Source organism: Scardinius erythrophthalmus (assembly GCF_964197995.2).
Source record: "Scardinius erythrophthalmus genome assembly, chromosome: 15".
NCBI classification, from domain to species: domain Eukaryota; kingdom Metazoa; phylum Chordata; class Actinopteri; order Cypriniformes; family Leuciscidae; genus Scardinius; species Scardinius erythrophthalmus.
Genome location: NC_138235.1, coordinates 33498022 through 33510521, shown reverse-complemented (window position 1 = coordinate 33510521; position 12500 = coordinate 33498022). Strand labels below are relative to the sequence as shown.

General features: G+C 37.8%; 1 protein-coding gene across 1 annotated transcript in view; it reads right to left on the bottom strand.

The window, feature by feature from the left end:
• Positions 1-3021: 3021 nt before the first annotated feature.
• Positions 3022-12500, bottom strand: part of LOC308703219 (ankyrin repeat domain-containing protein SOWAHC) — a 28247-nt gene continuing 18768 nt past the window's right edge. The window contains exons 8-11 of the mRNA XM_081386541.1: positions 7352-7438; positions 5141-5213; positions 4568-4657; positions 3022-4301 (exon numbers count right to left, since the gene is read on the bottom strand). Coding sequence (XP_081242667.1) covers positions 4117-4301; positions 4568-4657; positions 5141-5213; positions 7352-7438 — 435 coding nt within the window. The 3' untranslated portion in view covers positions 3022-4116. The remainder of the gene's footprint in view (positions 4302-4567; positions 4658-5140; positions 5214-7351; positions 7439-12500) is intronic.

Sequence of the window (12500 nt, the reverse complement as noted above, 5' to 3'; positions counted from 1 at the left end):
AAATACAGATGTTACTTTAAGGAGCTTTGATCTGAACTTTTAAAATTACTTATGTTACGTTAAAATAACATTTTAATATGAACATGAATAAAACTGGTTATGAGTCTTTTGAATGTCACCAATTTTGGGGTTGGCAAAGCAGTTTTACAGTGTAGAGAAACATAAACGTCCATTTGTGGTCTAATTTGCTCTTAACCCTTTTAAAAAGAAGTCTACTTTGATGTGGGCCATTTCAAGACAAGACGGGCCTCATTCGAAACGCCATGACCTCGCAGAAGTGTTGCGCACCTGAAACAATGCTGTTGTTTTTAGTGTTCAAACCCCTCATTTTGAGAGCTAATGAGCTATGCCGAGGCCACAGACCTAAACAGAGGGAAGTTAGCTGAACGTGAATGTTATCAGCCTTTCTCACCTCCCCTCTATCAATCACCCCCTCCACTATCCATCTATCTTTTGTCATTTGTGTTATCAGCCCCACTCTATCATTCCTCTTTACAGAGAAGTGACATTGCAAGTACTCACCAATGGGAGGATGCCTTTGTTAGGGGTCTGGAGCAGTCCCGCCCACTCCTCTTTCTCTTTTGGGGTGTGATTTGATTGACAGCCCCCGCATGGGGTGAGTGACAGGTGGCGTTGGTTAGCCTGTGACAGCCAGCATGATTTGAGTTTGTGCTGGGGCTTGGGGTCCTTCCACACGGTGTCTTACATGAGCATCCTTACAGTGTGTGTGGTGAGAATACTGTGCAGTGTGTGTCCATACGGCTCCCTGATTCCTGCGGTGTGTTTTACTGCCTGAATGAAAGACTGGAACGCTGCGAAACAGTACAGAACAAGAGAGTAAAGAGAGAACATCACAATTCGACGGACGGACGGACGGACGGACGGACGGACGGACGGACGGACGGACAGACAGACAGACAGACAGACAGACAGACAGATAGACAGCTAGATAGATAGATAGATAGATAGATAGATAGATAGATAGATAGATAGATAGATAGATAGATAGATAGATAGACTGTATATAGACAGACAGACATATAGAAAGATAGAGACAGATAGATCAAAAACAAAATGTATTAGACAGATATACATAGTCAGATAGACAGACAGAAAGACAGAAAGACAGATATATCAAAATGTATTAGACAGACAGATAAGGAAGGAAAAAATAGTCAGACAGACAGACAGACAGACAGACAGACAGACAGACAGACAGAAAGAAATAAGAATAGACCAAAAAAATAGACAGACATATAGAAAGATAGACAGACAGATATGCAGACAGATCAAAATTACTAAATAAGACAGGTAGACAAGCAGAGAGATGGATATATCAAAATGTATTAGACAGACAGAGGAACAGAATAAGGATAGACAGAATTATAGAAAGATAGCCAGAAAGACAGGTTTTAAAATGTATTATGATTGATACAGACAGATTGATAGGTGGATATATATATATATATATATATATATATATATATATATATATATATATACACATGTACATAATACATATACAGGTAGACAGACAGATTTATCAAAATGTATTAGACAGACAGACAGACAGACAGACAGACAGATAGCTAGGTAGATAGATAGACTTATAGAAACATTAAGAAATATAAAAAAGACAGACAGATAGATAGATAGATACATAGACAGATAGATAGATAGATAGATAGATAGATAGATAGATAGATAGATAGATAGATAGAAATATGAAAAGACAGTCAGATGGATATATATATATATATATATATATATATATATATATATATATATGTGTGTGTGTATGTGTATATGTATATATATAGAAATGAATCGTCTGTATAGATTGATCAGAAACGTGAGGAAACTCATCCGGTATCAACGCACGGAAGCGAGACTCGCTTAACAAATGCACTCCTTATGCGGCTGTTCTCTCCTCACAATCAATACCTGGTGTGCTTGTAAGGCATCTGTGACATGACATCTACATTTTGGGTCATTTGTAAAACAAAGACTACAAGGAAGCTGGAGGCCTTGAGCTGCTGGTTTCAGTTCCCCCTCCCCGGCACAATGGCGGCCCTTAACCGCAGGGGGAGCGGCCCTCAGATGGAAATGAGCAACCAAACCAACAATGTAGCGCCTAATCTCTTCAGAGAGTTGGGAATCAGTTACACAGCAGTAGAGGCCTCTCCGTGCTTTTCACCGCAAACGCAGACACACACACACCCTCCACCCCCCTCCTGTGTAGCCACAGGCTCCCCTTACACATGGGCCAGATACAAGGTATCCCCCTGCAACAGAAGGGGCAAGAATAAGTGGGGCGTGGGGTGGGGCAGAGCCCTCAAAGCACGGGATTAGAGCTAATGTGCCCTCCCTGGGTTCTAATCTCTTCAGAGGAGCAGCGTGTTTGAGGACTGCGGGGCAGTCAGATAAGTATCTATTACAGCAAGTTCCTCTTATCCTTCAAACACCCCCATGCCCTATAGGAAAGAGGCACAAAATCACTTGCCTGTCTTCCCTCTCACTTCTGTGATACCCAAAACCCGAAAGCAATCGCTGGCCTTTTGCGACTAAGCTGGAATTAAGGGCTCAGGACCTTACGGAGGGCCGCCAGGGCCCATATTTGCTCCATCTGGGGAGCTCAAAGCAGAGCGAGCGATGGGAATCAAAGGAGGAGAGGAGAAAGAACCGAGGAACTGTTTTTTTTTTTCTCTCTTTCTCGGGTGTCGCTGGGAAGGTGCGAGGAAGGGGATCGTGACTGAGGTGGAAGATCTGATAGGGTGTAATCTTGTTAGGGTGATCCACGAGAGTGATGAAAGAGCCGGCATGCTAGATTATGGGAAGAGCCCAGAGGAAAGGTGGGAGACTGGAGCGCAACACTTCAAATGTGTGAACTTTATGGGGGAAAGAAACTTAACAATTAGAGGAAAATCACATAATGATGAAGAGGGGGGAAAAAAGCACCCGTTATCCAAAGTAAAATTTATTTGTCCTTTTATATAAGAGAAAATAATTTACATTATGCAAATAAACATTCAGGAAAGACACAGATATATAGCAGATTTACTCAACATCAACCCTTTGGAATGCAAAAGACAAACTTATTGTAATATAAAAATAGGCTAAACATACAGCAAAAATAAAAGAAACGGCTTTAGCAAAGCATTTCAAATCTATAAAATTATACATTTAAATATTTCAAAGGGAAATTTTTGATTTTTTCATAGAGATCAGATCGAATTGTAAAATACTTGGCTGGGATATTATTGGCTGATATTATTTTTCATGGTCAAGAGCCTTGGTTATATCATCATAAAAGCAAAGATATTTCAAAGGCAGAGCAAGTCATTACACTTTGTTGGAAGATAATTAAAAGTTGCTTTAGAATAATGTATAGTGAAAAAATAATATTTTTATATTATTATAATATAGTTTTTTATATTGTTTATATATATGCTAAATATACACAATATGAAAATAGGGTATTTTTGGTACATATGGTTCTGACTTTTAAGTTTTGTAAGGTTAAGATAAGGCAAATAAATGCTGAAGTTGGACTTTATTCAAGATGGAACTTAAACCTACACAATAGAACTAAAAAAAACATAAAACAAAATTGAAATAAAGAGTCAATAAATTATTAATCCTTCTTCCAAAACGTGTTTTCGTCTTACCCTGATTCACTATGGTACGCATATTATAAGCCTATGTATGTTTTAGACCTGTCGGGATGGTATATATATATGTATATATATATATAGAGAGAGAGAAAAGCATTGACATATTTTGTGAAACTGAGTTCTTCATTCCTGAAAAAACTTTGGATTGTGCGATGCAGAGTAATTTAAAATGCATTGTTTCATTGCTCAGTGAAAGTTGTAAACCTTTAACCTCTTAATTGAACAGGTAGTAGAGCAGAGAACATAAGACATTACACTACAACATTACAACATGTCACTACAAAAGCTAATTATTAAGCTGAATCGCTACTTAAAATGTGAATGTGACTTCATCATGCTATTTGTGCAGAAAAAAAGCAGCAAAGAAAACAAGTGCATTTTCATCTGTAAACCATCCGATTGGCACTAAAGCAAGACTGAAGATGTTTGGACGTCACACAGTCTACCGTGAGAACTTTCTGGGCCTAAACGCAGGCAGCATGAGCTGATGAGCAACTGTCCTCTCCTCCGGTATGGCCGCGAGCTCCTCCGCTGATCCCCACTTCTTCATGGAGTGAAATAATGACGTGATCTTCCTGTTCCTGCGCTCTCCGGCCTGGGTTAGGCTGTGGCACTCGCCGACTTCAGCTTGGAGAACAAACATCAAAGCAGAGTTAAGAAGAAGACCACACTGAGAATGAAATAACATGCTGGAAGGACAAATAGGGTGAAGACAAACAGTCTAAAATTGATCCACGAGGCACCCCGTAGATTCAGAGAAACCATATGCCTGCGCTAATGTGGAAAACATCCTCAGTGCTGCTGTTCCACATGTGCCACAGGTCTGAATGGACTAAACACCCACATGTTGCAGTGCATTTATGTATTAAAAAAAACAATGAAGTTTGACTCACATAGCTCATGGTCTTCTAATTTTGTATCCCGTAAATTGAGGTAATGATATGCTAAGCGACCGCTGTAGTCCCGCAGGTTCTCCTTAGCTCCTGTGAACATGTTCACATTTCAGCAATGTTAAATTGAGCAAATTAAGCGTTAATATTCAGTTCACCAGCACAATTATAAGTGATACTGCGTTTATACAACAGTTCAATAAACAAATGACAATGTAACCTGTAATTTTTTTATTTGCTCTCTAAAAATGACTTTAACTATCACACTTAAATAATTAAATAAATAGTTGCATGTCTCCAAACATGTTGATTGTTGTAAAAGAGAAAATATCTTGCAAATTAAGCTACAAATAAATCACAAATATTTCAATAAAGTTACTTCAAGGGTAAAAAATAATTTACAAAAGGTAAATTATTCATAAAGAAACATCCATCTGATATATCAGGAAGAATTTGCTTTACTGGAACAACATTTGACATGTTAATGAAAAATGAAGTCTGCTTTCAAATGAATTCAAACAGACATTCTTGAATGAACGAATGAATTGAATGAATGTTTGTGAAGAAAATACTTACCGTACGTCCTAACCAGCAGGTCAAATATATGTCGATGTCCGTGCAGTGCTGCAATGTGTAAAGGTGTGTATCCCTGTGAGAATAAGAATCAATATAAAAGACTGTCAAGAGCATGTCTAGATCATATTTCACCTCAAAATCAAAAGAATTAAATACATATATTTTACAAAAATAAATGCCATTATCTTAACTATGAAGATGCACTGTGACATTATTTTCATGAGAATTTAGCCCATTTTACTCATTGTCACAAATTTGGCCACTGTGACTAGTGGTTTTCCAAAGTTTTGACATTAGTACCATGGGGAAAATCTGCCATATAGATATTTTTAATATTATCTCGCAATTTGGCAGCAGGAATTTTAGGCTGCTGTCACTTTAAAGGAGAACTCGGCAACTCTAGCGAACTCTAGTCACTTCTTCGCTGATTTTCCCTTTTGTTGTCGCATGTTTTCCACACGAGCTCCCCCTACAGCTGTGGGGGGGCGTATATTTCACAATACGGTCGTAAAAAACTCACTTGCGGCGGCCTCCTCCCCCTCTCTAGCGCTGCTCATGTGCGTTTGTTTTGTTCGGAGCAAGCCAACTGTATCGTGTGGAGCTATGTCTACCGAGGTGGGTAATCTGGTAATACATCATACATGCGTGTGTGTTTATGTTGAATTGCCGTAAAGCGATTCGTGTTTCGCGCTCGTTCTCGTTTCTCACGAGACTTCCAATTTCTATTTTGCCGGGACGGTAGTCCCCAAGTTGCAAGGTTGGTTTTCCGCCTGGGAACGCTGGGGGGAGCGGGGAAAGTCACCAATATCACCAGAACAGGTTGTTTAACCATCCAAATGATTTCTAGACAGTTTTATTAAGTTAAAAAAGTTACCAAGTTCTCCTTTAAGACATGATACACTGATCCATTATACTGTTACACATGAGTTTTCTTTCTCAGCTGTTTACGTTCACTTAAAACATAACTGACTTGTTTATGTGAATACCCACCAAGACTGACTTTGTGACATTATTTGTGTGTCTTTGACTGTTTAAGTGCAATAAGCAGCGAAAAAGAACTATTTAGTACTGAGAGGCGGCTTTATGTGCCACACTTTGGGTCTGAGCACGAAATCTGTGTGAATGACAAATTATGAGCAATGCGCGCAAACCCACACTGACATTCAAGCCCTGTAACAGCAACAATATTCATCCGGAGCAAAAGAAACGAGTGAGTGAGTGAGCGGGTTTGTGTGTAACTCGCAGTTGGAGAGATGAGAGAGAGAAAGCGCAGCTGGTATCGTGTGTCTATTCTGCGGAAAATGAGTATTGGAAGCGTTTCAGATATTTCAATATCGATATGTATTGAAAAATCTTAGTTGCACTTAGTCATTTCAGATGCGAAAGGAGAGCCAAATTCACGCAGAGCCAAAGCTCAACCAAAACAATGTTTTTCCGCAAAATGCATGCAGTTTTGTTTTTTAAAAGCTAGGAGGTCCAAAAGTTACATAGTGTACCTTTAAATATAAAATAATTTTACTCTTTTCTTTTGATTTTGGAGTGATAATGTTATGTGTGACATTCACCCAAACATTCTCCATTTTAAATATCTCTAGTGATAAATCTCACCACAAATCAGAAATGATAAGGAAACTGACGTGGTGAAGGGAAATTCGACACTCACCCCCTAGTGCCCATGTCCCAATAATAATAAAAAAAACATATCACGAGAGAATCAGAGAGCGACAGAAAGAAGAGAAGGGGGGGAGAGAAAGACAGGACACAAATTAACTGAGGTTACAGCAACAAAATCTAATGACAGAATCATAATTGCCTGGTAATTCAGTGAAATTGCTTTGCTCTGAGCCTGCTGTTGGAATACATGAAGACATTGTTTAAGGGAAGCTGTTAACATGACAGAGTTTGATTTATGAACAGACATTCTCAAACAGCGCCTGGATTCATTTGCACAGCTGGGCACCCACATACCCTTTCAGAGGAGTTATGTCAGAAGCGGACGTTTTAAAAACGCACACTTTCTGGAAGCTTGGCACACACGTGAGAAACATTAACCCATGCATGCTGTCACATCCAGGGTGAGTGTGAGGTGAGGAGTACTTACATGCTGTGAGAGAAAAAGAGACACAAAAAGAAAGGAATTTGAGTGTAGGCATATATGCATTTGTATTTGACTTTTGTATTTTTACAAATTGTATTTGTATTTGTACTTACTGCCTTCGTATTGATGTCAGCTCCTGCTTCCGCCAACACTGTAGTCATATCTTCTTTACCGTGTTTGGCAGCCCAGTGTAGCGCTGTCTGTAAGAGATATTGAAACATTACAATACTAAAATATATACATATTTACATGAGATATAACATTTAAATAACATCCTCCTGTACAAAGTATGACCTATGAGCTCCCGATAACATGGTTAGCGTCACAAATTTGCTTACATTTGACCAAGAAATCATGCAAAATCATTATTTAATTATAATTATTTAATTATTATATTAAATTTATTTTATTTTGAAATTTATTATCCTATATCTTTATATTTATTTTACTCTTTTATAAAATGTATTTATTCATTCATTTCTTTTTTATTACAATGGTTAATGCATCACAATGGTGCAGAATCTTAAATATTCCTTCAAGAATAATTTATTCATTATAATATTTATTTATTTTACTTAATTTTAACATTTATTTTATTTATTCTTTCACTTATTCATTTTTAATTAAATCTGACCTAGAAACCTTTGTGCAGAATGCTAATATTCCTTCTAATATTATTTATTCATTGTAATATTTATTTCACTTTATTTCAATATTGTTTTAGTTTCTTGAATATTTATTAATTTTACGTATTCACTTCACTTTTTTTCAATATCGTTTTAAAAGCATCCCAGGGTGCAGCTCATGAAATAGTTTGAAAGGATTGGTTTAAAAAAAAAAATGGGTCACTTCATAATTCTCATACGTTTCAAATGATTTTTTTTTTTTTTTTAATATATCATTTGTTAATCAATCATTTTACAAATTGTTTTAAAATTGACAAAATCATTAAAAGTTCAAAACTTTATATATATATATATATATATATATATATATATATATATATTAGTGTGGTCTTAGACTTTTGGTCATCACGGTCAATCTGAATCCTGATATTGGTTGTTTGACCAGCTTGTTTGAGCTAGTACACGATCGTCAAACCCATCTGATTCATCTTGTAATACATCATTTACACTCCGCATGTTCATTCTCTCCCACTAGGTAGATCCCCACCCCCCTAACGCCACGCGGTGGAGCGGCCCGTGGCTCCCATAGGCTGCCAGCGGGCCCCAGCTGTGCACAGAGGGTGTGGAGGGGACGGTTTCCTGCCATCTAATGGCGGTCTAATTACAAAACAACAAACCAGTGTGCCCACTGCGGGGGGAGCACAGGCCTGTCACGGGGTGCAAGATTGATGATGTTGGTATGACCCTCTGATGGAGGACCCACCCAGGCATCAGCCTGTTGACAAGGCCTGTCAAGAGGAGAAGGGGCCGCACAACACACACAAGCTCAGATGCTGGAGCTTCTAAACGCCTGACACTCTCAAACACAGAGAATGGAGGCGATGTCTATTGATCTCAGGCTGAGCGACACACCTCCTTTATCAGAACTCTTCACATATCAAAATCAACCACTTTAATGTGGTGGTGCTTCACAATGTTTCAGTACATGTTATTCTGAAGAAAAAAAGATATCAAACAGCATTAAAATGTAAACTTTTCTCTGCATCTGAAATGCTTTTTTTTTTTACTTTTCTGCTGATGTAAGATGGGTCACGTGGGGGTGGAAAATGCACAGCTGGATGTTCACAATCCAATCAAATTCAGATGAATAAAATCCAGTTCTAGCCTACATTATTTATCGCAGATTTTTCTGTTGCTGAAAATATAATTCGTTTTGTTTCGTTTTTTTCAAAACAGAGAGAAAGTTAGACAAGAGGCAATCTCCATTAACAAGTTAAACGCATTCATTTGATGCCTTTTCTGGAATGTTAAAACAAACCTCTCAACCAACTTCATAAGCTGCATCCTTGGATGCTTTTAAAAGAATATTGAAGGAATAAATGAATAAATAACATAGGTTTGTAAAGAAATTCATGCTGTATGTAGCACAAATGAAGCACAGAATGACCTACATTTTTTATACCAATGAATTTTCTGTTTCACTCATTTTATTGCATTGCAAAGAATACCATTTTAACAGTGATAGCATTTTTTTTCCTTTTAAATATCATAATTACTTATTTACTTCAAACTTTTTCAGCTGATATTACTAGCTCTGGAAAAAAATAAGAGACCAATGCAAAATGATCAGTTTCTCTGGTTTTACTATTTATAGATATGTGTTTGGGTAAAATTAACATTTTTGTTTTATTCTATAAACTACTGACAACATTTCTCCCAAATTCCAAACCCCCAGATCATCGATTTTCAGCTTTGTCCAACACCGGGTCGTCTAATGGTTAGACGGAGACCTGGAAAGGCCTACAAGCCACAGTGTCTCGCACCCACTGTGAAATTTGGTGGAGGATCGGTGATGATCTGGCGGTGCTTCAGCTAGGCTGGAATCGGGCAGATTTGTCTTTGTGAAGGACGCATGAATCAAGCCACGTACAAGGTTGTCCTGGAAGAAAACTTGCTTCCTTCTGCTCTGACAATGTTCCCCAACTCTGAGGATTGGTTTTTCCAGCAAGACAATGCTTCATGCCACACAGCCAGGTCAATCAAGGTGTGGATGGAGGACCACCAGATCAAGACCCTGTCATGGCTAGCCCAATCTCTAGACCTGAACCCCATTGAAAACCTCTGGAATGTGATCAAGAGGAAGATGGATGGTCACAAGCCATCAAACAAAGCTGAGCTGCTTGAACTTCTGCATCAGGAGAGCCATAAAGTCACCCAACATCAATGTGAAAGACTGGTGGAGAGCATGCCAAGACGCAGGAAAGCTGTGATTGAAAATCAGGGTTATTCCACCAAATATTGATAACTTCCTAAGCTAAAACATTCGTATTGTGTTGTTTAAAAATGAATATGAACTTATTTTCTTTCCATTATTCGAGGTCTGACAAGACAACACTGCATCTTTTTTGTTATTTTGACCAGTTGTCGTTTTCTGCAAATAAATGCTCTAAATGACAATATTTTTATTTGGAATTTGGAAGAAAAGTTGTCAGTAGTTTATAGAATAAAACAAAAATGTTAATTTTACCCAAACACATATCTATAAATAGTAAAACCAGAGAAACTGATCATTTTGGAGTTGTCTCTTATTTTTTTCCAGAGCTGTATGTATGTATGTATGTATGTATGTATGTATGTGTGTGTGTGCGTATGTATGTATGTATGTATGTATGTATGTATGTATGTATGTATGTATGTATGCATGCATGCATGTATGTATGTATACATGTAGCATATATATATGTATCATACTGGAATGCTTTTAGTTGCATGACATGGCTATTTTAGGAATATATTCATAGAGAATAATGTATCCCACAATGCAATAAGCTCTATAAGAGTGTCCATTTCCAGTGTAACATTCATTACCATGCAAAAGTTTGAAGTTGGTAAGATTTAAAAATATATATTTTAGAAGTCTCTTCTGCTCACCAAAGCTCAATGTATGTGATCAAACATACAGTACAAACAGTAATATTATGAAATATTATTACAGTTTAAAATAATGGTTTTCTATTTTAAAATGCAATTTATTCCTGTGATCAAAGCTAAATTTTCAGCATCATTACTCCAGTCTTCAGTGTCACATGATCCTTCAGAAATCACTCTAAAATGCTGATTATTCTTTGGATAAAAAGATTTTGTAACATTATCAAAGTCTTTACTGTCAATTGTGATCAAATTAATGTGTCATTGCTGAATAAAAGTAATAATTTCTTTAAAAATATGTATTTAATATGGCAGCGTATGAACCAGAAGCGGCATCTATCAACTATGATTTTAGTAACTGACCAAATTTAAGACATTTTTACACATGCTGTCACTAAAAATGCCGAAAAATAGTTTTTATTAACTAGGTCCTACTCGTTGACAACAATGTACTACATTCTGAAATGTTTTTGTGCACGCACGTTTTCATCTGTACACAGTACGCAACATATCTCCACTATTGTGTATCCTTAAGCACATGTTCTGTACTAAAGGGAGGGTCCTGTCTACTGTAGGTGTTTCCAGTCCGGCTCGCAGGACATATTGTGATAGATGAAGTCTGGTTCCCCTATCAGCCGCTCTATTGTTTCCACTGTCGCACCCTTGAGATGGATTGGCCGGCACACATGCTTGACTGACAGCCCGACAGGTCTCATGGAGGCTCGGCGTGACGGACGACGGTCAACAGGATGTGACGTCTCCTACCCTTGTTCCTCAGGTTCCTGTTTTGGCCTGGCGGGGATCCCTTAACTTTCACTAACCAAATAGCACCTTTGTGATGACTACCAAAAGAGACATATTCACTGCGGCTTTTAAAGAAGAGAGATGAATAAATGATGTACTCACAAACTGGGAAAGGAGGAAGTCCGGGAGGTATCAGGAAAGGATAACATGTTGGAGAAGGAGACAAAAAAGAAAGAGATGAGCGCACAGGTGGCTTTTCATTTACACTTATCTTGTTGGTGGACATAAAGCGAGCGGTCCTGCTCGAGTGGCTCAAAGGAAGCAGTGTTTACGTTGCATCTGAGATCGCGACTGTTTATTTATGGGCTTCACTGCGAGAGGTTGAATTGGAATTTCCCCCAAAGGAGCTTCCAACGTGTGAAAGGAAAACAGAGATAATGCGTGTTGTGTCGGGTTACGGGCTTGGGGTGATGTGTAACTTTAGCGACCGAGAGGCTAAAGGCAAAGCTTAGCTACTTAAAACTTAAGACTTAAACAATAGAGGTGGCAGAAAAGATCCAAGGACAGCAAAAAATGAGCATCTTTGACAGCTACACTGTAAAAAAAAAAACCTTTAGTTTTGTGAGACAAACTCGACTATCGAATGTAGAAAAAGTTGACTACATAAAATGTTAATCAAAGTAATCTTTTTGGCCATTCAGGTTGATCACTGTTGATGCACTTTAATAATTAGTATTTTTGGCCAAAGCATGGGGAGTTATGATGACATACATTTGTTACTCAGAAATAACAGATGTTTTCGCTCTATGTAGTGTTTTGTGTTTCACATATACACAACTTGCTTTGGCGTATAGAAGTAACTCTGTGTAACCTTTTCAGTTTGTTCAAGAAACTGATGCTCAACTTAGACAAAAGTTGTACATCACTATTATATAATGTCAATGTATATATTAACTTAAAATGC